The 26399-nt window shown below is 38.9% G+C and overlaps 2 protein-coding genes across 2 annotated transcripts in view; one reads left to right on the plus strand and one right to left on the minus strand.

Annotated features, from left to right (window-relative positions):
- The window catches only part of LOC126457586 (uncharacterized), a 44535-nt gene extending 21115 nt beyond the window's left edge, over nt 1-23420 (minus strand). The window contains exons 1-3 of the mRNA XM_050094017.1: nt 22940-23420; nt 9216-9321; nt 8304-8465 (exon numbers count right to left, since the gene is read on the minus strand). Of these exons, the coding sequence (XP_049949974.1) occupies nt 8304-8465; nt 9216-9321; nt 22940-23037 (366 nt within the window). The 5' untranslated portion in view covers nt 23038-23420. The remainder of the gene's footprint in view (nt 1-8303; nt 8466-9215; nt 9322-22939) is intronic.
- Nucleotides 23421-23636: 216 nt separating this feature from the next.
- Nucleotides 23637-26399, plus strand: part of LOC126457585 (TATA-binding protein-associated factor 172) — a 291210-nt gene continuing 288447 nt past the window's right edge. The window contains exons 1-3 of the mRNA XM_050094016.1: nt 23637-23770; nt 24117-24168; nt 24555-24796. Of these exons, the coding sequence (XP_049949973.1) occupies nt 24158-24168; nt 24555-24796 (253 nt within the window). The 5' untranslated portion in view covers nt 23637-23770; nt 24117-24157. The remainder of the gene's footprint in view (nt 23771-24116; nt 24169-24554; nt 24797-26399) is intronic.

Raw genomic sequence — 26399 nt, forward strand, 5'->3', positions numbered from 1 at the left:
TAACAAGTTTATGATTAAAATTTGTACAGCAGTCCAAAGCTTTGTCTTGCCGCGATCACCACCCAGTGGCGCAGGCTGACCCTGGATAGTGGTGCTTGCTTAGTTCAGCATGTGTCAGCATGAGGTGTCCAGTGCACAAAGTCACAAAACCTGACTGGCATGCCGCAGTGTAGAAGCCAAGTCAATTCCTCAGTGGGCACATAGAGTTGTGTCAGTTTACAGGCAACAGGCACACCGCAGAAGTAAACTCCGAAGTAAGCTGGTCATATTATTTGGTGCAAATGCGAGATTAGCTAACACCTTGTGGTGGGCCCAGTTCAGGAGGCACCAGAGTACAGCTGCGGACTGAGAACTCTCAGGAGCATCAGTGGCTCACAGATGTTGGCCTGTAGTAGCAGTGTGTGTACTGGCAGGGCAGGTAACAGCAGCAAGTAATGTGTGAATGGCACCAGAACATGAGCTGCGAACCATGGATCCTCTGGTAAGTGCCTTGAAGTCAGCCAGCAGTCTGCCCCAGCTGGAAAGCACCAGTTCAGCTCCCAGCAGTATAAGGGCTAGGTGCATCACTAGCAGAGGTAGCATTTAGTAGTAGTTAGGATGACCCACATCAGGTCAACAACTGGTGTGGAGAACTTCTCAGAGCTAGCTGGAACTGTCAGTATTTCTGGGCACTTGACCCGCCATGACACTGACGATGGAAATAATGCAATGCCAGGCTCTGTGTTTTCTTTCCTTTTATTATTATTATTATTATTTTTTAATCTGCGTCACCACTGTGGTGCTCTGGGTCCTTGTACTACATACTACACTGTAGCGGCAATGTTCCAGGCCCGGCAACAAGCTGTGGGGCTAATCATGTGGCAACAAACTCGCTTTAGCTCCAAGGAGGAGACTTTATCATTTCAACTCAGCCCCTTTCAGCTTCTGGGCAAGAAATGAGGTGACAGCTTTCTGCTCACTTGGTCACAGGTTATGGATATAAATCTGAAACATGCAGCAGTAGTTACAATGCTAGCAGATGGTGAGTTCAGCTACGATCTAAATCATTTTTATAGGAAATAAGTTCTATGCGACAAATGGGTGAAAGGGTTCTGACGAATAGGTTTTGAGGCACTGTTGTCCACAGGTAATGAGGCAGAGGCAGTGGGCCTTGCTTCTCCTTTACTGAGTAGCCAAGGAGGGGAAATCATTGGTTATTAGTTTTAGGGAGCTTGACAGGTGCAGGATGAGCCCTCTTGCAGATGTAACAGCATGAGAGGGAAAGGAATCTTGTGTACAGAATCATACATCAGCTGGAAGAGGCCTTTCTTGAAGCAGCTGAGAGCATACATTGCAGACTCTTCTTATTTCCTTCTAAAGGCAGGTGGAAGTGATTAAGTCAGCTAGTCTCATTTGTAGGGCCTTGTTGAGGACTGATGGCTGCCCTCTCATCTGTAGATGAATGGAGTGTCTATATCAGGGAATCCATTGGCCCTAGGACATTTTTTGAAAAATTTCTGTCAACAGCTAATTACTAAACTGAACAACGGAGCAATGTCTTTTATCTCCTGGTAACTAACAGATCCATCCTTTTCAATTCAGAGGATGGAATCGGTGACAATAAGGGTGTTATACTATCCAAGGTTCAGATTGCTTATTATCTGACTAATTAACATCAAGCATTTGTTCGAGAAACATACGGAGTACAAACGGAGCAAATTTAAGAATACTGTACAATATACTTTTACACATGTATGTGCTAACCACTGTTGTGAGAAGTGAGAAGGACATGTCTAGGTTTAATAACTGAATTAAAAAGTTTCTACAAAAGCAAAGAGAACTGCCTCACAGGTTTCCATAAAGTCAAAGCCTTGTTGATGAACAAAATCTGAAGGAAGCCAAAATGAATGAAAGGAAAGCATTGCAAGATAAAATCAATGTCTGCATCTGCATGATCAATCTGTTCACACTAAGTGCCTGACAGAAGTTTCATTGAACCACCCTCAGACTATTTCCCTACCGTATCACTTATACACAGTAAAGTGAATGTTTAAGTCTTTCTGTGCAAGCTCTGATTTCTCTTGTTACAATGATCTTTGTCTCTATGTTGGTGGGTGCTAATAAAATATTAAGGAGAAAGCTGAAGACTGAAATTTTGTGAAAAGCTTTCGCTACAACAAAAAATGGCTTTCTTTTAATGACTGCCATCCCAACTAATGTATCATATGTGTTACTCTCTCCCTCCTATTTAACAATAATACATAATGAGCTGTCTTTCTTTAAACTTTTCCAATGTCCTCTGTCAATTTTATCTGATAAGAATCTCATACAGCACAACAGTACTCTAGAAGAGGCCAGAAAAGTCTGGTGCAGACACGCTCTTTAGTAAATCAGTCTAATCTTCTAAATGTACTGTCAATGAAACCCCATCTTTGGTTCTCCCCGCCCACAACATTACCTATATGATCATTCCAATTTAAGTTTTTCACGGCTGTAATCCCAAGGTATTTAGCTGAATAAATAACCTTCAGATTTGTGCAATTTATTGCATAATTGAAATCTAGTTGATTCCTTTTAGCACTCATGCAGATAACCTCAGACATTTCATTTTTGGAGTCAATTTTTACTTTTTGCACCTTACAGATACCTTGTCTAACTCATTTTGCAGTTGGTTTTGATCTTCTGATAACTTTACTAGGTGGTAAATGGTGGCATCATATGCAAACAATCTAAGTAAGTTGCTCAGACTGTCCCTTAAATCATTTGTACAGGTTAGGAACAGAGGGCCTACAAATACTGCCTTGGGGAAAGCCAGACATCACTTCTGTTTCATTCGACCACTTTCCATCAATTACTATGATCTGTGACCTATGTGACAGGAAATCATGAATCCACTCACAACACTGAAACAATACTCTACAGACATGCAATCTGATTTGAAGCTGCTTGTGATGAATGTATCAAAGGCCTTCTGGAAATCTAGAAATTTGGACCCAATTTGATATCCCCTGTTGATAGCACTCTTTACTTCATACAAATAAAGATCAGTTGTGCTTCAGAAGAATAGTATTTTCTGAATCTGTGCTGTATGTCCATAAACTGTTTTTCTTGGAGGTAATTCATACTGTTCAAATACAGTATATGTTCCAAAATCTTGCTGCAAATCAATTTCAGTGATAGGGATCTGTAATTCAGCAGATTATTCCTATTTCCTTACTTGAATATTGGTGTGAACCACCTATCTTCCCAGTCTTTAGGCACGGAGAATGGATCTTTCACCGAGAGAGAGATCCAAAGTAAAATTCTGGCTGCTAATCTGAAAAAGCAGGAGGGGGACGGAGGAGGGGGGAAGAGAAAAAGAAAGGGAGGGAGGGAGAGGGAGAGTGAGAGAGAGAGATTATTTTGGTTCCCTGCAACATTAGTAAACATATCAAGTTGGAACACGAATCAAATTGATCTATGTAGTCCTCTGTGGTCATACTGGCACCAAAACAAAAGAGAACACAGAGAAGGCCAAAATACTAAAATTCGGTGTTTTGAATTTGTTTCATTGTAAAAGATCATAAAAGATTCTTTCTCATAATGACCAAATGATAGATACCGAGACATGTCATTATGGATTAGAGAAATAAAAGTGTTCAACACTGAAGAAACAACTTTATCCACTGGGATATCTAAATTACTTTATATAAACTATCCAACGGAAATTGCTCCTCTCCTAGTACCAATGAGAAGCTGAAACCAATTGGGGAAAACACACAGGCGAAGTTTTGTTGTTACACATATAATTTTCATAGTGTTACATGTTTTATGAGCAAGAATAATGCTGTGAAAAGGAGTGAGATTGACCACTACACATTTCTCTGTGGGGTAATTAATTTCCAGCTAAGTGAAGCCATGCTTGATTTCTGTTTTTCCGCAGCAACTTGAATGTACTTAAAGAGGAATTCCTATTGTTGAACAAAACTAGCACTGATCTATGCTGTGCAATAACATGATAAAATTTCATCACAATTTCACCTATTTTTTGGAGCTAAATACTTCTGAATCCAAATGTTTATTTTTATTGTCTTATGAACAAAGTTTTTCTTATTATTGTTTTTTGGTTATCTTAGTAGTTCTCACTGTTACCTACGAAATGCTACAGTGTTTGAGGTAGAACCTCAAGTATCTAATGTGGCGAGACTCATCACGTTACACAATGCAAATACAAAAATGCATACATATGTAGTATGTATAAATTAAAATGAGAATCTTGCTAGTGTCCCCTCCTGTATTGTGTTCAACTGCGATGTGATCAAACATCAGTGACGATTCTGGAAAATCACTTGTGATCAGCAGATGTATTATAAAGTTCTGTGAAAAGATTTGGTGTCACTCCAAGTCCGCAACAAATACAATTACTTGTAGGTCAGCTGCCGACAACTTGCTTCCTCCCTAGGTGATACACCAAGCTGGGCATATTCCGAAGCTCTGGGTAGAAAATGGCCACAAAGCCCAACCCTGCTGCAACAAACCACACTATGCTGCTGGGACTCTTACAAAGTCGTACTTCACACAGACTTATTTGGTAACACTTACGGATTGCGCATTTGGTAATTTTTGTTTTCTGGGGATTAGGCCTTGATCCAAAGCATATTTCTCTGCCTAATGTTTCATCTTCCACGGTGGATAAATCATCAGAGGCTATAATTACACAGAATGCAGTTAGAACTGAAATAAGCTCAGCAAGCTGAACTGTTTGTATGTACACACACAACAGTCAGTTTATGACATCACCAGACCACTGCTTAAGATTGTCGAGTCACACCGACATGTTGTGAAACTTTAATGGGTAAGAGTTGGCAATGTTTGATTTATTTAGAACTAAGGCTAATCACTTGTACAATATCAACCTTTCTTATTTCCTATTGATGTTGCTTTTGTGTTTTTGAACTTCTATGCCCTCTCTGCACATCCTAGCATAGTAATGATGGGTCTCGATACAACCGTTGCATTGGAGAAATGAAACTGTTGTCTTCCTGGTTCCAGTGCATGACCTGCTACTGTTGATTAATCCATTCTGCCCATACTGCATGTGTTCCTGTGTTCCTTAAGGAGAGTGTTAATATTGTTTTTTGTACTTCCTATGTACACTTGACTGCATATGCAAGGGATTTTATACACTCCTGCTGTGGCAATCAGCACACTTAGGTCCTTTGCCATGTTCAAATGTTCATGCACCTTTCTTTTTGTTTAAACACTGTGTCAATACCGTGTCTTCAGGGTACTCTAATGATCCAACATGTGATTGTTTCTACAAATGGGAAGAAAATGTTCCCTTTAGTTGTTTTTTTTTCCCCCCCACCAGAAGCTCCAGTTCTTTTAGGGTATAGTGCCCTATTTATCCCTTTGTCAGAGTAGCCATTTCTTCTGAAGGCAGTTCTTAAACGACCGAGCTCATTCCCCAAGTACCGTAGTTCACAGATTCTTTTAGACCGATCCAATAACACTTTGATCACTCCTGCTTTTTGAAGGTATCTAATTTTAAGGAAAGGCAAATCTATATTTATGGCATCTGTAGATTTTAGATAAAGCTTTTGACATTGTTGACAGGAATACTCTCATTCAAATTCTGAATTGCAGGGGTAAAATACAGGGAGAAAATGGTATTTACAATTTGTACAGAAACCAGATGGCAGTTATAACATTGAGGGCACCAAAGGGAAGCAGTGGTTGAGAAGGGAGTGAGACAGGGTTGTGACATATCCCTGATGTTATTCAATCTGTAACATGAGCAAGCAGTAATGGAAATAAAGGAAAAATTTCGAGCAGTAATTAAAATCTAGAGAGAAGAAATAAAAACATTGAAGTTTGCTGATGACATTGTAATTCTGTCAGGAATAGCAAAGAATTTGGAAGAACAGTTGAATGGAATGAACAGTGTCTTGAAAGGAGGATATAAGATGAACATCAACAAAAGCAAAACGATGACAATGGTCTAATTAAATCAAGTGATGGTGAGGAAATTAGATTAGGAAATGAAACACTTAAAGTAGTAGATAAGTTTTGCTGTTGGGGCAGCAAAATAACTGATGATGGTCAAAGTAGAGAGGATATAAAATGTAGACTGGTGTTAGCAAGGTAAGCCTTTCTGAAGAGGAGAAATTTGTTAACACTGAGTATAGATTTAAGCAGCAGATGTCTTTTCTGAAATTATTTGTGTGAAGTGTAACCATGTATAGAAGTGAAACATGGACAATAAACAGTCTAGACAAGAAGAGAATAGCTCTTGAAATGTGGTGATACAGAAGAATGCTGAACGTTAGATGGGTAGATTACGTAACTAATGAGGAGGTACTGAACAGAATGGAGGAGAAGAGGAATATGTGGCACAATTTGACTAGAAGAAGGGATTGGTTGGTAGGACACATTCTGAGGCATCAAGAGATCACCAATTTAGTATTGGAGGGACGTACAGAGGGTAAGCGCCATAGAGGGAGACCAAGAGATGAATACACTAAGCAGATTCAGAAGAATGTAGCAGCTACTCTGAGATAAAGAAGCTAGCACAGGATATAGCAGCATGTAGAGCTGCATCAAATCAGTCTGCTTCCCTTTCATGCTGCTCGCGACTCTGTAACTCCAGTCTGGTTTCTGTACAGAGTAGTAAATAATGTTTTGTTCCCTGTATTTCACCACTGCTCCCTTCACAGTCTCAAAGGGAGTATTTACAGTCAACACTGTCAAAAACTTTCTCTATGTTGCAACCATGGTTAGTTAAACTGATAGTTGGTAATTTTCACACCTGTTTTCTTTGGAATTGGAATTACTCCATTCTTCTTGAAGTAGTCAAGTGTGTGGCAATCCCATAGGTTGGACAGTCAATAGTGCAAACAGAAAGGAAGCTGTGCAGAAATTAGACAAGTTATAGATCTTAGTGCTAAATAAAGCATAAAGTGCCAACTTTTCCCAACTACAAGCTTTGGAATGCGCACTGGCGCAGCTCCATATCTTAGGTAACGGTTAGATGGTGTCACAAACTGACCACTGCGTGGATACACATAAACAGTTCAACTTACTGAGCTTGTCTGACATTGTAACTGCTTTCCAAGTCGTTAAAGCCTCTGATGATGTCTCCAACCTTGGAAGACTAAATGTTAGGCAGACAAATATGCCTTGGAACACGGCCTAATGATCATGAAACAAATACCAGCCGTGAAACAAATACCTGCACTGTACGATTTACGGACAGGTTTGAAGGATATTTTGTCCCACATGCGAAGCATCTGAAGGATATTACTGTTATTCTTGGAGACAACACACAATTTCACTTCAGTCCATCGGTTCTCAGGCTCTAGTGGTCATGGTATAAAATTTATTTGTATGACACCAAGTGCAACAAAAGTTGCTTTCTTCGGGCCTAGTAGATATATGCACACTGAAGAGTCTGAGGTGGATGAGGTATCAGCCAGTGTGAGTAAATATGACGCACAGCCCTGAAGAATGAAGTATAGACAATTTAAAGAAAGGTTCATTTGCACTTGTGAAATTCTCGGGAAGGCTCTAGAAAAAAGCTGTAGACTACTGATTTGTGTGCATAGCATTGGACGTTCAGGAAGGTCAGGAAATAAAAGGTACTGGAAATGAGATAAATTGGAGATTCTCACAAAGTGTGCAGAATGGAAGAAACTGATATCTCAATAGGGCTTATGAAGGAAATTTTATTTATCTTACTAATAACTTCTATTGAAGGATTTGACTGGTGCTCTTTCTTCAACATAATTAAAATAACAAATCTACAGTGATTTCTTGTCCCAATAAATCACATCCTACTTAAGGTTATTTCACAAATGGCTGTATTGAAATTTCTGGGATTTTTGGGAATAATTTCAGATTGCTAGCACACAGTACACATGACAAAAAATAGATTTAATCAATCTCAATCAAATATGATGTTGATCACTTATGTTTAATTTTTTTTCTGGTCCTCTGATAAGGCGGAAAAAGTATTGTAACACATTTTTCTGAAGTCTTTCAACTGTGCTCTTTCACTCTCTCCAAATGCTAAATTTTAACTGACTGTAGTTGAGCATAATTTGTGTCTGAGGGTAAAAACCTTTAAAAGATCAGTAAGTGATAGGAACTGCACAGTTTGCAGTTAAATGATGAGGGTAATCTCTTCACAGCACACTGCTGAGTTTGTGCGCACATATTCATTGTTCCATTCTATTAGCAAATGTTAGCATTCTTTCACTCCACAAGTTTATTTTTGATTGTTCCCTCATGATGTTGCTGTTTTCACAAATGTGGGTGTAATTAACAATAGCTACAGCACTTCATACCTTGTTAACACCAATCCAATTGTTCTTCTTTGCCAGATCCGAAGCTGATAGTTCAACTACATTGACACAATGATTTTCCACTTCATAATTTTTTTCCAGAAGGTTTTCCAATTCTGGTATTGTCCGATGTGAAGCAACAAGCTTTTTGTAGGATTCTTTAGCCTGAGGAAAAGAACATTATTATCAAAGGGAGAAACACAATTTACTAATTCTTCATATTTTTTGAGCATGGTTTATTAGAGAGAGGTACACGGAAGAGAAGGGAACCAGGCAACTAAAGAACCTAAGAAAGCACACCTGTGCTTCGTTTTTCTCTCAGAGCAATAATATACTTACAATTAGCTTGCATGCATAAAATTACTTAAATATATTGTACAAACTGATGACTTATCCCTCAGAACACTCAAATGGACCACTACAATACAACAGACAACTACCAATAATGAAACTTCCTGGCAGAGTAAAACTGTGTGCCGGACTGAGACTTGAACTCGGGACCTTTGCCTTTCGCGGGCCAAGTGCTCTACCAACTGAGCTATCCAAGCACGACTCACGCCCCGTCCTCACAGCTTTACTTCTGCCAGTACCTCGTCTCCTACCTTCCAAACTTAACAGAAGCTCTCCTGCGAACCTTGCAGAACTAGCACTCCTGAAAGAAAGGATATTGTGGAGACATGGCTTAGCCACAGCCTGGGGGATGTTTCCAGAATTCTGGGAACTACCAATAATAACTGAACTAATGTCACTCCTGTCTCACATCATCATTTGTTTGCAAAGTATAGCAATATCCAAAGCACATAGTGGTCCATTTGACTGCACACTTCAAACCTCTGCTAATTTTAACCTAAGGAATGCTGAAGTAAAGAAACATGAACAAATAGTGCAGTCTTATAACAATTTCAGTAATGGTACCTCTTGTTTCAAGGTTTTCCTTTCTTCCTTCAACATCTGCTGCAGCTCCTCTTGAGCCTGTTTCTGGCGCTGCAGCTTTCTTTTATGGAACCCAGTCAGAAATTCCCTGGAAAAAAATCAAAATGTTATGCAAATATTCTCTGCAGGATTCCAGATATTTTACATTTGCACACAAAATCTATTGCACAAAATCAGTTTCAAGCACTGTATTAGCTTTATAAAATATCTGATTGTTCAAAATCTAATATGAAATACTTCTCCATGTAAGATGTTTTGCAGCTGTATTCAATCAAGAATCTACTCTCAATTTTAAGTATACAGAATACCCTACATTTTATAAAGCTTTACATGAAGAGAAGTAATGTATTCATAATTTCAAATTACTTGTCAAAAACTGTTTAGTTTCAAGAGTGCTGATACTAATAAAGTTTGCTCAGAGCAGCTCGTGCAGCAGTAGTAGTATTTCACAATAAGTCCTTTATAATAATAAGTACATACAGAGCGCCTTCAGGATACTAACCTGCTCATAAAAAATCTGGAAGCTCTGTTGTCCCATCTCTCACTAAAAAAAACAACATCCACCCACACAAGGAAATAGTGGCTGCTGAATGAACTGGACAGATGTTTACAATACATCTAACACAAATGGCATTCATTAATGAAGTTATTTCCTCATTTGAAAATTGTTTTCCCTAAAGGTAACTTAAACCATGGATTACATAAGGAATAAAGGTATCATGTGGGACAAAAAGGAAACTGTATCTACTATCTAGGAACAACTCTGATGTTAGCACTGTAATGCATTACAAAGAATGCTGCAAAATATTGATGCGGGTAAACCAGAAATCAAAGCAGTTTTATTATGAGAAAAAAGATAGTTACATCAGGCAACAAAATGAAAACTGTATGGGATATAGCGAAGACAGATACAGTTGAAATGGAAGTGACACTCACTTCTCCCAAAGAAGAGGCATCCATCATAAAATCCTTAAAATCAAAGTACTCTACTGGTTATGATAACATATCAACAAAGTTTAACCAAAGAGTGTTCATTTGAGCTGAATTCTATCTTAAGTTATTTGTGTAATCAATCTCTTATAAGCAAAACATTTCCAGACTTGCAAAAATATGCTGAAGTTAAGCCTCTTTACAAGAAGGGGGATAAAGAGATACTGTCAAACTGTCGACCAATTTCACTTTTGCTAGCTTTTTCAAAAATATCCTGAAAAGGTTATGTTTGAACACAACAAAGATTGTGTTTGAACACAACAGCCTTCTTAAGCATCTGACTGCAAATAACATGTGAAATGTAAAATTTTCCCGGCGAACTAAATATTCAAAAAGATTTTGGGCTTGCAGCCGGTCGTCGTTAGCTTCCATCCATGATATTTTGACTGGACAACTGCCAGTCATCCTCAGGTGAGCCATTGAAGACTGACCAAGAAGCCCTCCATTCCACAATATATAGCTGCAGTTGTCCTGTCGAAATATCAAGGATGGAAGCTAACGACAACCGGCTGCAAGCCAGAAATCTTTTTGAATGCAAACAACATATTATCCATGTCACAGTTTGGTTTCCTTAAGAGTTCCAATATAGTGAAGGCAATTTAAATGTACAGTGAGAATGTGCTTAATTCATTAGGTAACAGATTAGAGGTTACTAGCATTTTCTGTGACTCATCAAAAGCCTTTGAGCATGTGAATCACAATGTTCTCATAAGTAAATTAGAATGGTTTGAATCTTACCTAACCAACAGCGTTCTGATATAGATAAAACTGTTTACACTTACAGTGAGAATGTACTTGATTCATTAAGATAATAAATTAGAGGCTACTGGCATTTTCTGTGACCTGTCAAAAGCCTTTGACTGTGTGAACCACAGCATTCTCTTAAGTAAATTAGAATATTATGGTGTCACTGGAAATGCTGCAAAATGGTTTGGATCTTATCTGTCTAACAGGAAACAAAGGGTGTTGTTGCGAAACACCTGTCGAGTAACCAGTCAGTCTTCATCTGACTGGGAATTAATTACATGTGGTGTTCCTCAAGGTTCCATCTTTGGTCTGTTGCTTTTTCTTGTGTACATTACCTTGTGTACATTACCTTGTGTACATTAATAATCTCTCATCTGTTACATTGCCAGATGCTAAATTTGTTTTGTTTGCAGATAATACAAACATTGCAATACGTGGCAAGTCAAGTACAGATTTAGAAATAGCTGCTAATCAAATTGTCACTGACATTAATAAGTGGTTTAAAGCTAATTCACTGTCATTAAACTTAGGAAAGACTCACTACATGCAGTTCAGAATCTGTGACAGATTTTCTTCCAGCATGTGTATAACATATATAGACATGCAGATAGAAGAGGTTGACAGTGTTAAATATCTGGAATTACAACTCCACATTAAATTCAGTTGTGAAGGGCATACCACAGAATTGTTGAAGCACCTAAACAAGTCTGTATTAGGAATGCAAATGATGTAAGATGTAGGAGATACAAATATTAAACAAGCTTAATCATAGCTAACACGTGGTTTAAGAATCATGAGAGAAGGTTGTATACATGGAAGAGATCTGGAGATACTGTAAGGTTTCACATTGATTATACAATGGTAAGTAAAACAAAGATTTCAGAACCAGGTTTTAAATTGTAAGATATTTGCAGAGGCAGATGTGGACTCTGGGCACAAGTTACTGGTTATGAACTGCAGATTACAATTGAAGAAACTGCAAAAATGCAGGAATTTAAGGAGGTGGGACCTGGATAAACTAATAGAACCACAGGCTGCAGAGAGTTTCAGAGGGAGCATTAGGGACTGATTGACAAGAACAGGGGAAAGGAATCTAGCAGAAGAAAAATGGATAGCTTTGAGAGATGAAATAGTGAAGGCAGCAGAGGACAAGTAGCTAAAAAGACGAGAACTAGTAGAAATCCTTGGGTAACACAAGAGATATTTAATTTAATTGAAAGAAGGAAAAAATATAAAAATGCAAGCAGGAGAATGGGAATTCAAACATCTAAAAAATGAAATCAACTAGACGTGCAAAATGGCTAAGCAGGAAAGGCTAGAGGACAATGTAAGGATGTAGAAGAATCTATCACTAAGGGTAAGATAGGTGATACCTACAGGAAAATGAAAGAGACCTTTGGAGAAAAGAGAACCACTTGTATGAATATCAAGAGCTCAGATGGAAAACCAGTTCTAAGCAAAGGAGGGAAAGCAGAAAGATGGAAGGAGTATATGGAGGGTCTATACAAGGGAGACATACTTGAGGGCAATATTATGGAAATGGAAGGGCATGTACATGAAATGGAAGATATGATACTGCATGAAGAATTTGACAGAGCACTGAAAGACCTAAGTTGAAACATGGCCCTGGGAGTAGACAACATTCTCTTAGACCTACTGATAGCCTTGGGAGAGCCCGCCGTGACAAAACTCTTCCATCTGATGAGCAAGATGTGTGAAACAGACAAAATACCCTCGGACTTCAAGAAGAATATAACAATTCCAATTCCAAAGAAAGCAAGTGTTAACAGGTGTGAAAATTACTGAACTGTCAGTTTAATACATCATAGTTGCAAAATACTAACATGAATGCTTTACAGAAGAATGGAAAAATTTGTAGAAGCCAACCTCAGTCGGGGAAGATCAGTTTAGATTCTGGAGAAATGTAGGAATACACAAGATAATACTGATCCTACAACTTCTCACGGAAGATAGGTCAAGGAAAAGCAAACCTACACTTATAGCACTGACAACATTGACTGGAATACTCTCTTTCAAATACTAAACATGGCAGGGGTAAAACACAGGGAGAAAATGGCTATTTACAATTTGTACAGAAACCAGATGGCCAGTACATGAGTCAAGGGGAACAAAAGTGAAGCAGGGGTTGGGAACGGAGTGAGAAAGAGTTGTAGCCTGCACCTGATGTTATTCAATCTGTATATTCAGCGAGCAGTAAAGGAAACAAAAGAAAAAATTGGAGGAATTAAAATTCAGGGAGAAGAAATAAAAACATTGAGGGCTGCCGATGACATTGTAATTATATCAGAGACAGCAAAGGACTTGGAAGAGCACTTGAAAGGAATGGACAGTGTCATGGAAGGAGGAACATCAGCAAAAGCAAAAACAGAATAATGGAACACAGCGGAGTTAAATCAGGCGATGCTCAGGGAATCAGATTAGGAACTGAGATACTTAAAGGAGCAGATGAGTTCTGCTATTTTGGCAGCAAATGATGGCAGAAGTAGGGAGGATATAAAATGTAGATTGGTGATGGCAAGAAAAGTGCTTCTGAAGAAGAGAAATTTGTTAACATCAAGTATAGAGTTAAGTGCCAAGAAGTCCTTTCTGAATGTATTTGTATAGGGTGTAGCCATTTATGGAAGTGAAACACAGACGGTAAACAGTTTAGAAAAGAAGAGAATAGAAGCTTTTGAAATGTGGTGCTACAGAAGAATACTCAAGACTAGATGGGTAGATAATGTAACTAATGAGGAGATACTGAACATAACTGGAGAGAAGAGAAATTTGTGATACAACCTGACTAGAAGATGGAGTCAGTTGGTGGGACATATTCTGAGGCATCCAGGGATCACCAATTTAGCACTGGATGGAAGTCTCCGGGGTAAAACTTGCAGAGGGAGACCAAGAGATGAATATAGTAAGCAGTTTCAGAAGGATGTAGGGTGCAGTAGTTACTCACTCAGAGATGAAGAGGCTTGCACAGGATAGAGTATCATGTACAGCTGCATCAAACTAGTGCTTACTAAATGTGCAAAACCTGCCTGACGATGAGCATATGCATATAAATAAGAACAACAATTATTTTTCCCATATACATACAGACATGCACAGCAAAAACACTAATTGCATAAAAAAACTAACTATCCTACAAAAAAAGGAATTAGTGAAGTCAGTACTCAAAAATATAGGAAGGAATATATATGTGTATGAAGATCGATTGATACGCAACAAATAGAAGAGGTAGTGAGCGGTAAACAGGTGTGCAGAAAACACATAGCATCATTTTCTTTCATATAAACAGAGCTAACAACCATAAACACACAGCCATCCCCCCCTCCCAATTGCAGCATGAATGCGGTGACTAAGGATTACAGCTGGTGTGGTTGGTACGGAAGACATATGAAGAGAGGAGCAGGATGGGAATGGATTAGGACAGGCTGTGATGTGATGAAACATGTAGATATATCTAAAGGAAAGTTATGGGACTACTAAGAGAAATGTTGAGAGAGAAAATACTAGTAAAAGGTGGAGGAAGGAAAACAACTAGTTATGACCAACAGATTTATATTTCAGGTAAGTTTGACATCAACAAAACATTCTCTGCTGATAGCTACATGAAAAGAATGACCCAGGGTACACTATTCTTCTGCAAATTTGGGGAGCTGGAGTGTGCTCCAAGTCTAACCCCGAACGATTAATTATACAAGTAGTTTTAGATAAACGTCAGTAAGGTGTCACAAAATCCTACACCATGGAGTATGGTCAAGATATGGTGGCACAAGGTAGTGGTGTCATAAGCATTACGTAAATTGAAGAAAATTGCAATAAGATTGTGGCATTCAGTAGACGCTAGTCTTATTGTCATTTCCAATCTGACCTTGTGATTGGTTGTGGATGAGCCCTCCTAGAAACTACACTGGTCAATGGATGAAAGACCTTGGAACTCAAGAACCTAGTAGAATGAATAGGTCACTATCCTTTCAAGCCATTTACACTGCCCACAAGGTCGATTGGTTGGAATGGAAGTTGGGTCCTCAACAGGCTTAAAGATCGAGATAATGATACCATTCTGAAACCGTGGGGAGAATTCTTCAGTAAGCCAGATATATTTAAAAACTTTGAGCATATAATTTTTATGATCCTCATTCAGGTGTCACATAATTTCATTACAGATCAAGGCATGGTCTGGAGCCATCTCATATGACATGTCAAGGGCACAAAGAAGTGCTTATTCTGTAAATGGCTCATTATATGGCTCTGAGCAGTGTACTGTCCTTCGCTTACATGCATGGAAGGCCGGAGGGTAAGAGGCATTCACTGACAGCACTACAAAAAGTGGATCACATGTTGCGCAACGACAGGTGGATCAGCGAAAATACCACCATGCAATTGAAGGCTGGGAATAGTTGGCGGCCACTAATGGCCAAGTAATCTGCAAAGCTCGACCCACACCTGAGAGAAGGTGAAATGCATTCCCAGGTAGCTGATGTACTGTTCCCAGCAATCTTTCCTGCTTGGAGCCGTTTGAAGATTATACGGGGTGTCATTTGAATCTTTGAAGAACTTGCTGGCAGCTTGGATTGTCACTGCAGTTTCCTTAGTCTACCACGTAACAGACGATTGATGGTATGGGCCCTTGGAGAACATCAGTGGTACTGGTAATTACAGTTGTTATACACAGAAAAGCATTGTTGATAGGTCCAGATGGGGCAACAATAAATGTGACACTCACATTGTAAACCTGTTGGTTTGCCATCTGGAATGACCGACAAGTCAGTCAGTTTGGAGGACAGTAGAACTGGAGTGTCAGAACCAGAGGGAAGATGTCACTGTCCCGCAGATCATTATGTACAGCCTACTGTAATTAGGCAGTGAAGTTGGGCACACGAAGTGTTAAGTCAATAGCCTAGGTCGAGCCATGTGCTGCACTGACACAGATAGCATATCTGCCACAGAGATAAAATAATTCAAAATCATTAAGTAACTGTTTGATGAGGAGACCACTACCATATTTTCTGGAACTTCTCTACATGGTGTTATGCACCTGAAAAACCACAACACAGGGGAGGGGGGGGAGAGAGGGGCAGGGGATAGTTGCTGTAATACATTAAGCAACTCAGCATCAGCTAAATATTGTAAAAAATGATATCAACGTTTGTTTGAATCCACACAGTCACAACCTCCAATTGTGTGAGGAGAGGCATCCTGTCATTTTAGACATTTCAGTGAATGAACATCCAGAAACCCATGGATGTTCCTGGTTGGCATAGTTCCTACAGAAAGCATAATAGAAATTGAGCTCAGGATAGTGATTACCAGAAAGAAGCATTTCAGCATGGCAACACAGGCAGGGTGATATAGACACGGCTACAGAGTTCAGAATAGAATGATAGTAGTTGTCATTGTTCAGGCAGGTGGCAGTAATACCCATTACAATTCTACTGTACAATACCCCAGGAGCAACAGGCAGTGAAGAGGCTGGAGTAGTCAATCATGCTCCAATGGCTCCACTCACCACCATCTGCACTGGTGCAATGTCCAAGAACATAGGTTATGTATTAGGTAGAGTATGAAAATCCAGGACTAACAGAATGATCTTCGACTAGCATTCCTTTGAATTGTCTTTTGGAATTTTTTAGGTTTTTGAAATCTGGAAACATTTGTCCAATTTACATAAGGAACAGAAGAACAGTGGACAGCTTTATGGGCTAAAGTCTTGCAGTTTCTTCAGCCACTGTCCAATCTCAGACTACAAGTCCACACGGTTCTCAGAGCAGTATGACCAACAGCAGGGCCCTCTATCAGGGGATGCCGGCAAGGAAGAATGCTTCTCTGGCTGCAGAAAGGGGCTTGTGGTCCCCTATACTATTAAGAAAGGGATGATAAAGGTTGCCTGCATCAGATCCAGGAAGTTCTGTTGCAGTAAGGGGTTGATGTCCTCTATATGGGCAGCAAACATTTTTCCCCTATTATCACAGAAGTAGTCATCATATTAACAAGATGAAGACATTTGTACTTTTCTTCAGATTCAAATAATGAATAAAGAGATGACATATCCTTGATACAAAAGTGCTTATAGGACTGCATAGACAGTGGCATGCAGTGTTTGATGCCACAGTGGCAAACAATGATCCTCACCTTTTCTGGAAGTGTTGTCCCCTCAAACGCTAGAATAAATGCTCCTATGTCAACTCTTATGCTTCAGACCCCACTAGAAATGGCAGATAAACTATACCCCTCACTTTTCCAGTTGGCACATAGGAGTATATCAAGTAACGTTAAATTTTAAGTCTCTGAATTTTGCTGTAACTAGAATATTACTCAAAGAAGTTCACAAAAGTAAGGCTTGGGGTTGAGCGATGTCTGCTGTATTGCTGAGGAGCTCTGTGCCTTTTGCAGGCTGCCACCTCTTCAAATTTATCTCCAAGGTGTTCCAAGAAGAAGTTAAGTTTAGTCTTTAGAAAGGTCTCACCATCCATTCTGGTACAGATTAGGTACCATACCATGCTGATTTCTCTTCCCTCATGGAGTGGCCAAGGGTGGGAACACTTTGGGGTTGTATTGGCAAGCATCAAGTGAGAGTTCCAATAAGAAGAGACTGCTAGGGTCTCACAACTGCCAGCTTAATATGTTTGATTCCCTTCATTCCACTGTGTCTGCCCTAGTGTCAATTTTATGACTGGGGTCTCTTTTACAGGTACCAGCCAGCTATGGCCACAGCCAGCTGACACAGTACTGCCCTGGTGTCCTAAAAGGGCACTTCTTGGCTTGCATTAAGAATTCACATATCTGACACCAGCAGCATCCTCCTTGCACTGTCAGGTTGCTACAACTGTACAGGTACATGGCGATCCCTGTGAACGGGCTGGTTACCAATTTACATTTTGGTCTGCTGCATAGTTTGCCCATAGCTAGGTGCTCTTCCCTGCACCATCTTCACTTCATAGATATTTCAAAATTAATAGAGGACAAACCTGAGTAGGGATCAAAAGAAATTAAAAATGGGAGGAGATGATGTAAGGGTCCATTATGATAAGCCAAGGTAAAACCTAAGTGAAAGCCAAATTTTTGACAGTGTGCAAAGATATGGTGAGCAGGGAAATAAAGATGAAGGGGGAAGGAACTGCAGTACAGAAAAGAAGGTATTTTGGGGGGAAGAAAGGGTGGGAGGTGGCTGTCTGGTGCCCCTCACAACATCTGCATGCGACCTCTTCCAAAAGACGAAAAACGAACTTCGGAAACAGTCTTTCACTGTTGTGTTAGCACGTTAAGGTCTGAAGCAGATTTGCTAGCCCACTTAAATACGGTGTCTGAAAATAGCTGATCCAGTATCTGACTCAGTCAATACAATCGTTATTTTTCATCATTTAAATATTACAGGTAGATAGCTTCATCCTCAGTCTAATACTTCTGCTTCTCCTTGACTACACAATAAGTCCATATTTTGAAAACAAGATGAATTTGACAACCCAAGCTCGTTTTAAAACCAGTTGCATTTACATGGGAGTGAAAATCAGTTGTGAAACTGGCATCTAGAAGCAGATTTCCGGAATCAATTTTGAAGTATGTACATGACTACCCGAAAGCGGTATTGGGAAACTGGTTTACGAGATCTGGCTTTGAGAGCCCCATGTAAATGGTGACTGAGGCTGCCAAATCCATCCTAAATTGTTGTTTTCTTATTGTCTTTTTTCTTTATTTGTATTCTGATTCTGGTTCGGGGATACTCAAGTGTATATCTGGAAAGGAGGATGAGTGAACTACTCTGTGGCCTACAGCCCATGTCTCGATCAACAACTGGCCGACACTGAGCTGTGAGCAGAGGTAGTCTGCTATGTAGACCCAGAGGAAGGGACTTCTGTTGGGAAGTGCCAGATGAGTGTAACTCTTTTCTAATTGGAGTCTGGGAACTGAAGTCATTGCTGCTATAGTGGGAACTGAGGGGAGAGGATCCTGTTGACTAGGGGAAAGACATATCCAGAGAGTCAGTAGGGCCTTCAAGATGGGAAATGTGGACCTCTTCTCCTTGCTATATACATCTGCTCAGATATCATGTTTGCAAAGCTTATTGTCTGGAGAGATGGCATTCATATTTTCAAAATGTAAAAGAGTCGTAGGTTTTGTGTTCCTTCATCTTCCTTTTCTTCTTGAAACTGGTGCAATCCGAAACAAAAAGGCACTGTCACTCTCTGCAGCTGATAACTATTAGCAGTTAGTCCCAAGGACAGTTCTCACGTAGCATAGCATCAGTACAAAGTCTTCAAGATGCCATAATTTGTGAAGTGTGAAAATGTCAGCCCAAAAATGCAAACATTTAGAGCACTGTATGGGAAGCGGAGTGCACAACTTTACATTGCAGACATGTATCACTCCTTTTCCTCTTCAGGTAATATTTTGTCTATGAAAGACACAATAACAGCACCAGTAGTCACTCTTATCTTTTGGTTCCAGTTGGATATAGCAGACATTATGGACACCGTGTTATTCCAGGTTTGCACACAATTCTCAGTCTGTCTGCAGTGTAATGTCATGATGGAAAATCACAGCCTGACCCTTGTTAAGAATCTTGTGAACAGTGATGGTGACAGAAATGTCACTAAGATTCTCACAGAAGAGCTATGACTTTGACTGAATATAAAACCCAGCTACAGTGCACTTATGGTGTTTGTGGCACCACATCCTGATGAGAATTGGCGAATCTAATTTCTTTTGGCAGAACATTTGTTTTTGATAGGATAGTGGGAAGAAAACTAGATGTGCTAACAGACTTCATTGGAATGTGAATGGAAAAAAACTAGATGTGATGACAGATGGACCTGTATCAAACTCTAAGCCTAGGTTTGGTAGGAATGTTACAATTTGGTTGACAAATCTCAACATGAAAATGTGGTTGCTGTAATAGATTGATGTGTAGCGTAGCCCAATTTATATGTGTGTCATTGCAATAATCTTATTTCTGAATTTACTGACAATTCTATTCATGCGGGTAAATTGTAACCTAACACAACAAAATACAACCTAATTTTAATCACAAACCATAGGAAATTACAAACAAGAGTTCTGACTGATTACTGACAACCGACATGTTTCTTCGTATTCAGTTCCCATAGTTCATTCACGAGTGGTTACCAACATAGGCACACAAGGCAATAGCGACATACACTGTAAGTGCACTTTCACCAGGGTGTCTGTTTTAATCGAGAGAGAATCACTGCACACTTTGCTAGTTGATGTTACTCTGTCTTGCAGTTCGATGTAAATCAGTCACTGGTGGAGACCTGGACTGTGGGCCACAGAATGCTTCGTTCATCCTCCTTTCCAGATCCACAGGTACTGGGGGCAGGGGTCAACATAAAGCGTCCAATTCCACCCGTCTGCTTTGACAGATGACGTAAGGGTGTTGTGGCGTGTGACGTCATTACAGCACAGAGTTTGAGTTGTTTGTTTGTATGCGTGTTGGCCGGCCAAAATTTGTTGATGGTAAGTAATTGTTTTTTTGGGTCTATTTTTCTCTAGTAGTAATGTTTTGTGTATTTGTTGTGTATTGAATGTGTTGTAATTTATGTAGGGATGTTTGAGTTTTTAATTTTTGAGGTGTTGTGGTTTTGGTTTTTTTTTTTTTTATGTAGGTGTTGGTTTTTTCATATCAGTAGTTACTGTTGACCTATATAGGCCAAGGGAATTGACCAATTCCTATTTTTGTATTTTTATATGTAGGTATAGGTGTTTTGGTACCATCAGCTGTGGTCAAGGGAAATGTAGATGTTGGTGTTTTGGTATCGTCAGCTGCCATTGACCTATACAGGTCAAGAGATGTGTCCAATATCTGTAGATTTTTCTAGCCTAATTATTTTTTTTGTTCATCATCTTCTGTGTTTTGGGGCTGTGGTGTTTTTTTTACTGTTATATTTAGCTTATCCCCTCCCTAAAACCCCCAATTTCCTGTGGTTGTCTTGTTAGAATTTTTGGAGGGAGATGTTATTGTCTTATTTCTACATATTTTCATGTTTTGTATGTAGTGATATAATAGGAGCCATATTCGAGACGCTTAGAATAGCCATTTCCGCCATATTGGAGATGTCATGGGTCAAAGCAGATGGGTAGAATCAGACACTTCCATATTTCCTTGGGGGGGGGGGGGGTATTCCTGAGACCAAGGCACAGAAAATGTGCTGCTGTATAGGAAAGGAAGGGCTACAGAAATGGCTCAAGGCTTTATGCTTGTCACATACTCACAAAAGAATTGTGGGGGACAAAAGTTGTTTTGCAGATGGCTTCTCCTTTGATGGAATATATCTTGCCCAGTATAGAGTAGGTGTAACTAATGGTAGGATAATGCATATGACAAGTCTCACTGCAGAAGTTGTCACAGGGATAGGACCCATACGCCAAGGCTCGGGGCAAATGACAATCAATTCCATGTCATGTGGGAGGAATATTACACCACGCAAATTCAGAATCATAGCCATGCTGAGGCAGTTGGTTAGGGTATTCAAGAAGGATCAGTACTAGGTACATAAAAAAAGCACTAGGGGGACCTATTCCTTTGTTGTCAATGAGAATCAAGAGCTGCAGACAAGGTTGCAAAATTTCACTGTTATAGTGGATCTAGAGTTACCTACAATTGGTTTAAGTCCTATCTCTTTGGCAGAAAGGAGAAGTTAAAAGCATTTCACAAAGATATAAATACTTTTCAATATATAAAAAGCTAATTGAAGAGAGAGAGAGAGAGAGAGAGAGAGATCATGAGGCATAATCGGCCAGGAAACCCCATCTGGGGCAGTTGAGCCACCTAGTGCAAGTCATTCTATTTGATTCCACTTGCGTGTGCTGTCCATCAAAGTTACTGGTATTAGCCCCCATTATTCTCATTATTCTTGATTTTTCATATAAAGCTCATCATTTGCAGTGATATAAAAAATCAATCACATTAGAAATGTAACTCTCACTTAACTGTCTTCATTGAAAAGATGCAAAAGCTGTTTTCCTCCCCCACCCACCTCCCCCCCCCCTTTTTTTTTTTTTTTTTAAAAAAAAAAGGGTCTGTGGCTATGGTAGTCAACCTGGACCCTACTGCCCATCAGTGGGCATTCCAGCTTTCTTTGTGGGCATGATATGAGGCAGGTGTTCTAAAAATACTTTCAATACGTTTTCATAAAATTTTGACAAATTATTTGGTAGGTAATTAATTATTTATATACACTTTAAGTTGCTATAATTCTGCTTCATAGATTTCTTAAAGTGAAGTACTTACTGGTACCTACTTTATAAATGCTATGGAAAAGTTCGTTGGTCCAAAAATTTTAATACTATCAGACACACAAAAGTGGGTGGTAGGCAGAAAAACGTTGCATACCCCTGTGTAACGGAAGTAGCAAGGAGGCAGTTTAGAGAGTGTTAAGAGGTTGTAAATGAAAATAAAAAGTGTGAATGATTTGCAGAAACATACAAACAAAAGCTAGAGATAACAGAATACTAGAATTAAAAAGATGCAGCGCTGAGCACACATAGTACACAAAAAATATGGTAATTATAAGAAGTAAGCTGGGGAACACTCGTGAAATGATAAAATTAACGACTGACTGATGTGGTTAGATTTTTTTAAGAAAGTTGGGCTATTTTGGAGAAATCGTGGTTTGTATTAAATTAATCGTACTTAATAACTAGAGAATAAGAATAAGAAAAGAAGTTACGAACTGTGAATCACGTACGGACATTTTAAAAAAAGATAACACTACGACTATTCAAGTATTATGTGCATATGTTCTAAAATTGTATGACATTTTCTGCAGTGTACGGAAACTTTCATAACTATACAACAACAAAGAGCAGAAACTTTCATAACTATACAACAACAAAGGACAACAATTTAATATAGTAACGATTTATAGTTAAGATATAAAAACCTTGAAATTACATATTTGAAAAAATAACACAACGAGTTTCTTCAGATTTAATTTACTCACCTTCTTGCCTTAGGATCGAAAACTATGTTCACTTTTGTTTTTCTGTTGATTGGTTTTCTCGGATGAAATACAGTGGGTACCAAATCGTAATCATCCATCCTTTCAGCTCGAGCTTACAAGATTTAATCGGAATATACACTGTTCCTTGAAACGCCTGCTATCACAAATTCAACACGAACGCTTTGCACTGTTTTTTAATACGTATCACCTAATATTACGTGCTCCTCCCGATCTTTCCTGACCAACTAATTTTCGTCACATCTAACACTCGTCCACAATAGTGCAATTTCGTTCGACAGGCACTTCCCATACCATTTAAACATGCGTGCAATGCAATGTAACGTGGATGTCACAACAAATTAATTTTGTATACAAGTTATCTTTATTCACTTTTATTACTCGCACACATAATCAGAAACTGCAAGCACCTAAATTACTAATGATACTAAACATACCATCGATGTGTTCTGCTGTGCGGAATACCAACCCTTAAGATAAATACCACACGATGTTTTCATTTCTAACATGAGTTGTTTACGAAACAGGCGGGGGTGTGGTGAAGCTGTTTCAATTTTGATTGGTTACAACCACCAAAATTTTTTAAATGCCTGGTTAGTTTTCGGCCAATCAGAGAGCAAGACTGGCATAAATTCGGACTCATCAGCAATATGGCTGTCAGTATAAATTTGAGTGTTGTAGGATGCCTTTCTCTCCGAGTAAAATATTTGTTATTGTCTGTTTGTTTGTTTATTTTTATAAAAAACATTCAAGATTCAAGTGAAATGCCAGGATGAGTGTGTCACATACGATTTGAGTGTTAATAACGACAACGTAAGTATTTTAGATGAATTGTGGTGCAGCAGTAGTGTTCTGCATTAAGGTACTTGGTATGGATTTTGTTATGTCTTTATTGACAGATGATGTGAACCATTCAGTATAAATAAAATGATATGTAGAGCTCGCTATAAATAAAAGCAACGACAACATTTCAGTAGAAATGGAATATCGTAATAAATGTCAAATTAACCTATTTACGATCTTAACCCCTCCATATGGGAGTGCACATTAGTTTCTAACACATTGATGTCGCCTGGCCTAAAATCTTCAGCTTTGCAAGAGAAATTGTCCTGTGTGTTTTGTTAATCTAATTTGATTAATGACGTCTTTTAATTTGTAGGTGAATACTGTACCTGCTGTATCAAAACAAATTCCTGAAAGATGACTTCGAGGTACGTGTTAGTGGCCAAGCCGCCTTCTGAGTTATATATAAAGAAACGTGTACGATTACGATGTGGAAAGTACTCGATGGTAAAGTTAAAAGTGCCTAACATACGCCGATGGACGGAGCCTGCGTTTGCTATTTTTTAAAATTAATGGCGCTTAAAGAAATGTAACAGTAGCAATGCCTATTGTGGATACAAGAGCTTTGTTGCCTTCATGTCCAACCAATAATCCTAATTTTTTTCTAAAGAAAAGAATAAAAGTTGTTTTCTGTCTGCAGTCTTAATATATAATTAAGTGTAGGTGCCTCATATTGTTCCATTTATAATATATTGTGGTTTTTATTGTATTTTAATTATAGCTGTATTCGTAAGACTTTTCTCGCAATTTTTAGGCTGGATCGGCTGTTTGTGCTGTTGGAGACTGGATCATCTCCGGTGACACGCCGTGCTGCAGCTCGGCAGCTGGGTGAAGTCCAGCGGCTTCACCCCCATGAGCTGCATCATTTGTTAGCACGTATTGCCAGTTACTTGCATAGTTCTGCATGGGAAACAAGAATTGCAGCTGCTCAGGCTGTGGAGGCTGTTATATCAAATGTCCCTCAGTGGGATCCACCAGCTCTCTCTAAAAGAACAGGTGATTCATATTTGAGATATCATTAATGAACTGTTTTTGTCGTTATAATTTATAAGTGCCATATCGTCCTGTGTACATGTTATTGTTGTACTTTAGAAACCAATGACATTTTCCTATATCTTCTCATTTGCGAGACTGTTGCTTAAAATCCACATGTGGCCGGTTAGGTTGTTGTCGAAGTCTGTTACAGTCATACTATTGTTGCCTCACTTCATAGTTTTAGTTGCTTAAGGGATGAGTTGTAGTATTTGTTATATAGGAATGAATCCTTTTTATTAATCGTAGAATGCCATGAAGGATGGAAATGACAACAAATAGTGTCAGTAGTTATTCTGAGGAGACTGGATTTGGGGGAAAAGGAAACTGGCCTTCTGAATGTGAAGTGTGAGTGGTCATACAGTATTTTAAATATCAGAGAGAGGCTTCAGTGTTTTCTATGTTAACAAAAATAACAATTATGATTTTCACAAAGCGTGGTTGTATAAGAAATAGAGGCAGAAGAAATGTAATTAGTTGTTCAGTATTGTTAGAGGCTTTGGATAGAATTTTCACACTGTGGACTTGCGTTGTTTCTTTATGTGTGAGGTGATACAAAACATTTTCTCTATTGCTTGCTTTTTTACGTTAGCATATCATCATATATTGAAATGTTTGCGTTGTAATCTTCTCCTGGCCTCTGTAAGGGATACGACTTGTAATGTCAGCATGATGTGTTAGATTTATTTCTCATGTTTTCTAAAGAATTTAAATCTTGTATTTTTTCAGTAAAGAAGGGAAAATTTCATGTGCCCATTGAAGTACTAAAGACATACAGCATTTTATTAAATGTTTGAACTTGGTAGCAAGTCTTTTTTGGAGAACATAATTGTAATGGGAAGCTGTGTTATTTACATTTCATTATGCACAAAATAGTTTCATTTAAATACAGTGGCTGGAAACAGCCAGGAAGTGCACAAGCTGTAAGCAAAGCTGTGTCAGGAGGCAAAGGCTATGTGAGTTTGTCTTATCCACAACCTCAAGGGTTTCGCTGAGATTTGAATTCTATTACTCTGAGAAGTAAACATTGTATTGGTTGTACATTAATTGAAACAGTGTCCCAGACTAGGACTTAGGCTGCTGTCACAGTAGTACCAGTATTAGTGGATTCCAATGACAGCTTATCTTTCCAAATCAGTTTGCTTCTACATCGCAATCACAATGTAGCCGATCTCATCACCCCAACATACATATTGAGATGACAGTCGGTGAAATTCAATTCAAATTCAATTGTTTGGTCATACTGGCCGACACAAAACAAAACATGAATTGTGAGAAACTGGTAAGTTCACTCAAAGGAGTAGTTTATGGTGTTATAAGGATGAAAAATATCATCAGGATATAGTTCAGAGTCTGTAGACCAAAATCTCAGGTTTGTTGGAAACCACAAGCAGGCAAAATCTTTATCGGAAATTTTAGTTGTAATTTATGAATTCAAAAAATAGTTTGTTCGAGGGGGGAGGATGGCATATCTTATGATTAGAGAGAGTCTCTAGTGGATGTTTTTTGGGTTGTGCTTGGTGGACATTAGTTGTCTTACAAATTGCTATTACTGCTTACTGGCATT

This window comes from Schistocerca serialis, chromosome 2, assembly GCF_023864345.2.
Source record: "Schistocerca serialis cubense isolate TAMUIC-IGC-003099 chromosome 2, iqSchSeri2.2, whole genome shotgun sequence".
In the NCBI taxonomy this organism is placed as follows: Eukaryota; Metazoa; Arthropoda; class Insecta; order Orthoptera; family Acrididae; genus Schistocerca; species Schistocerca serialis.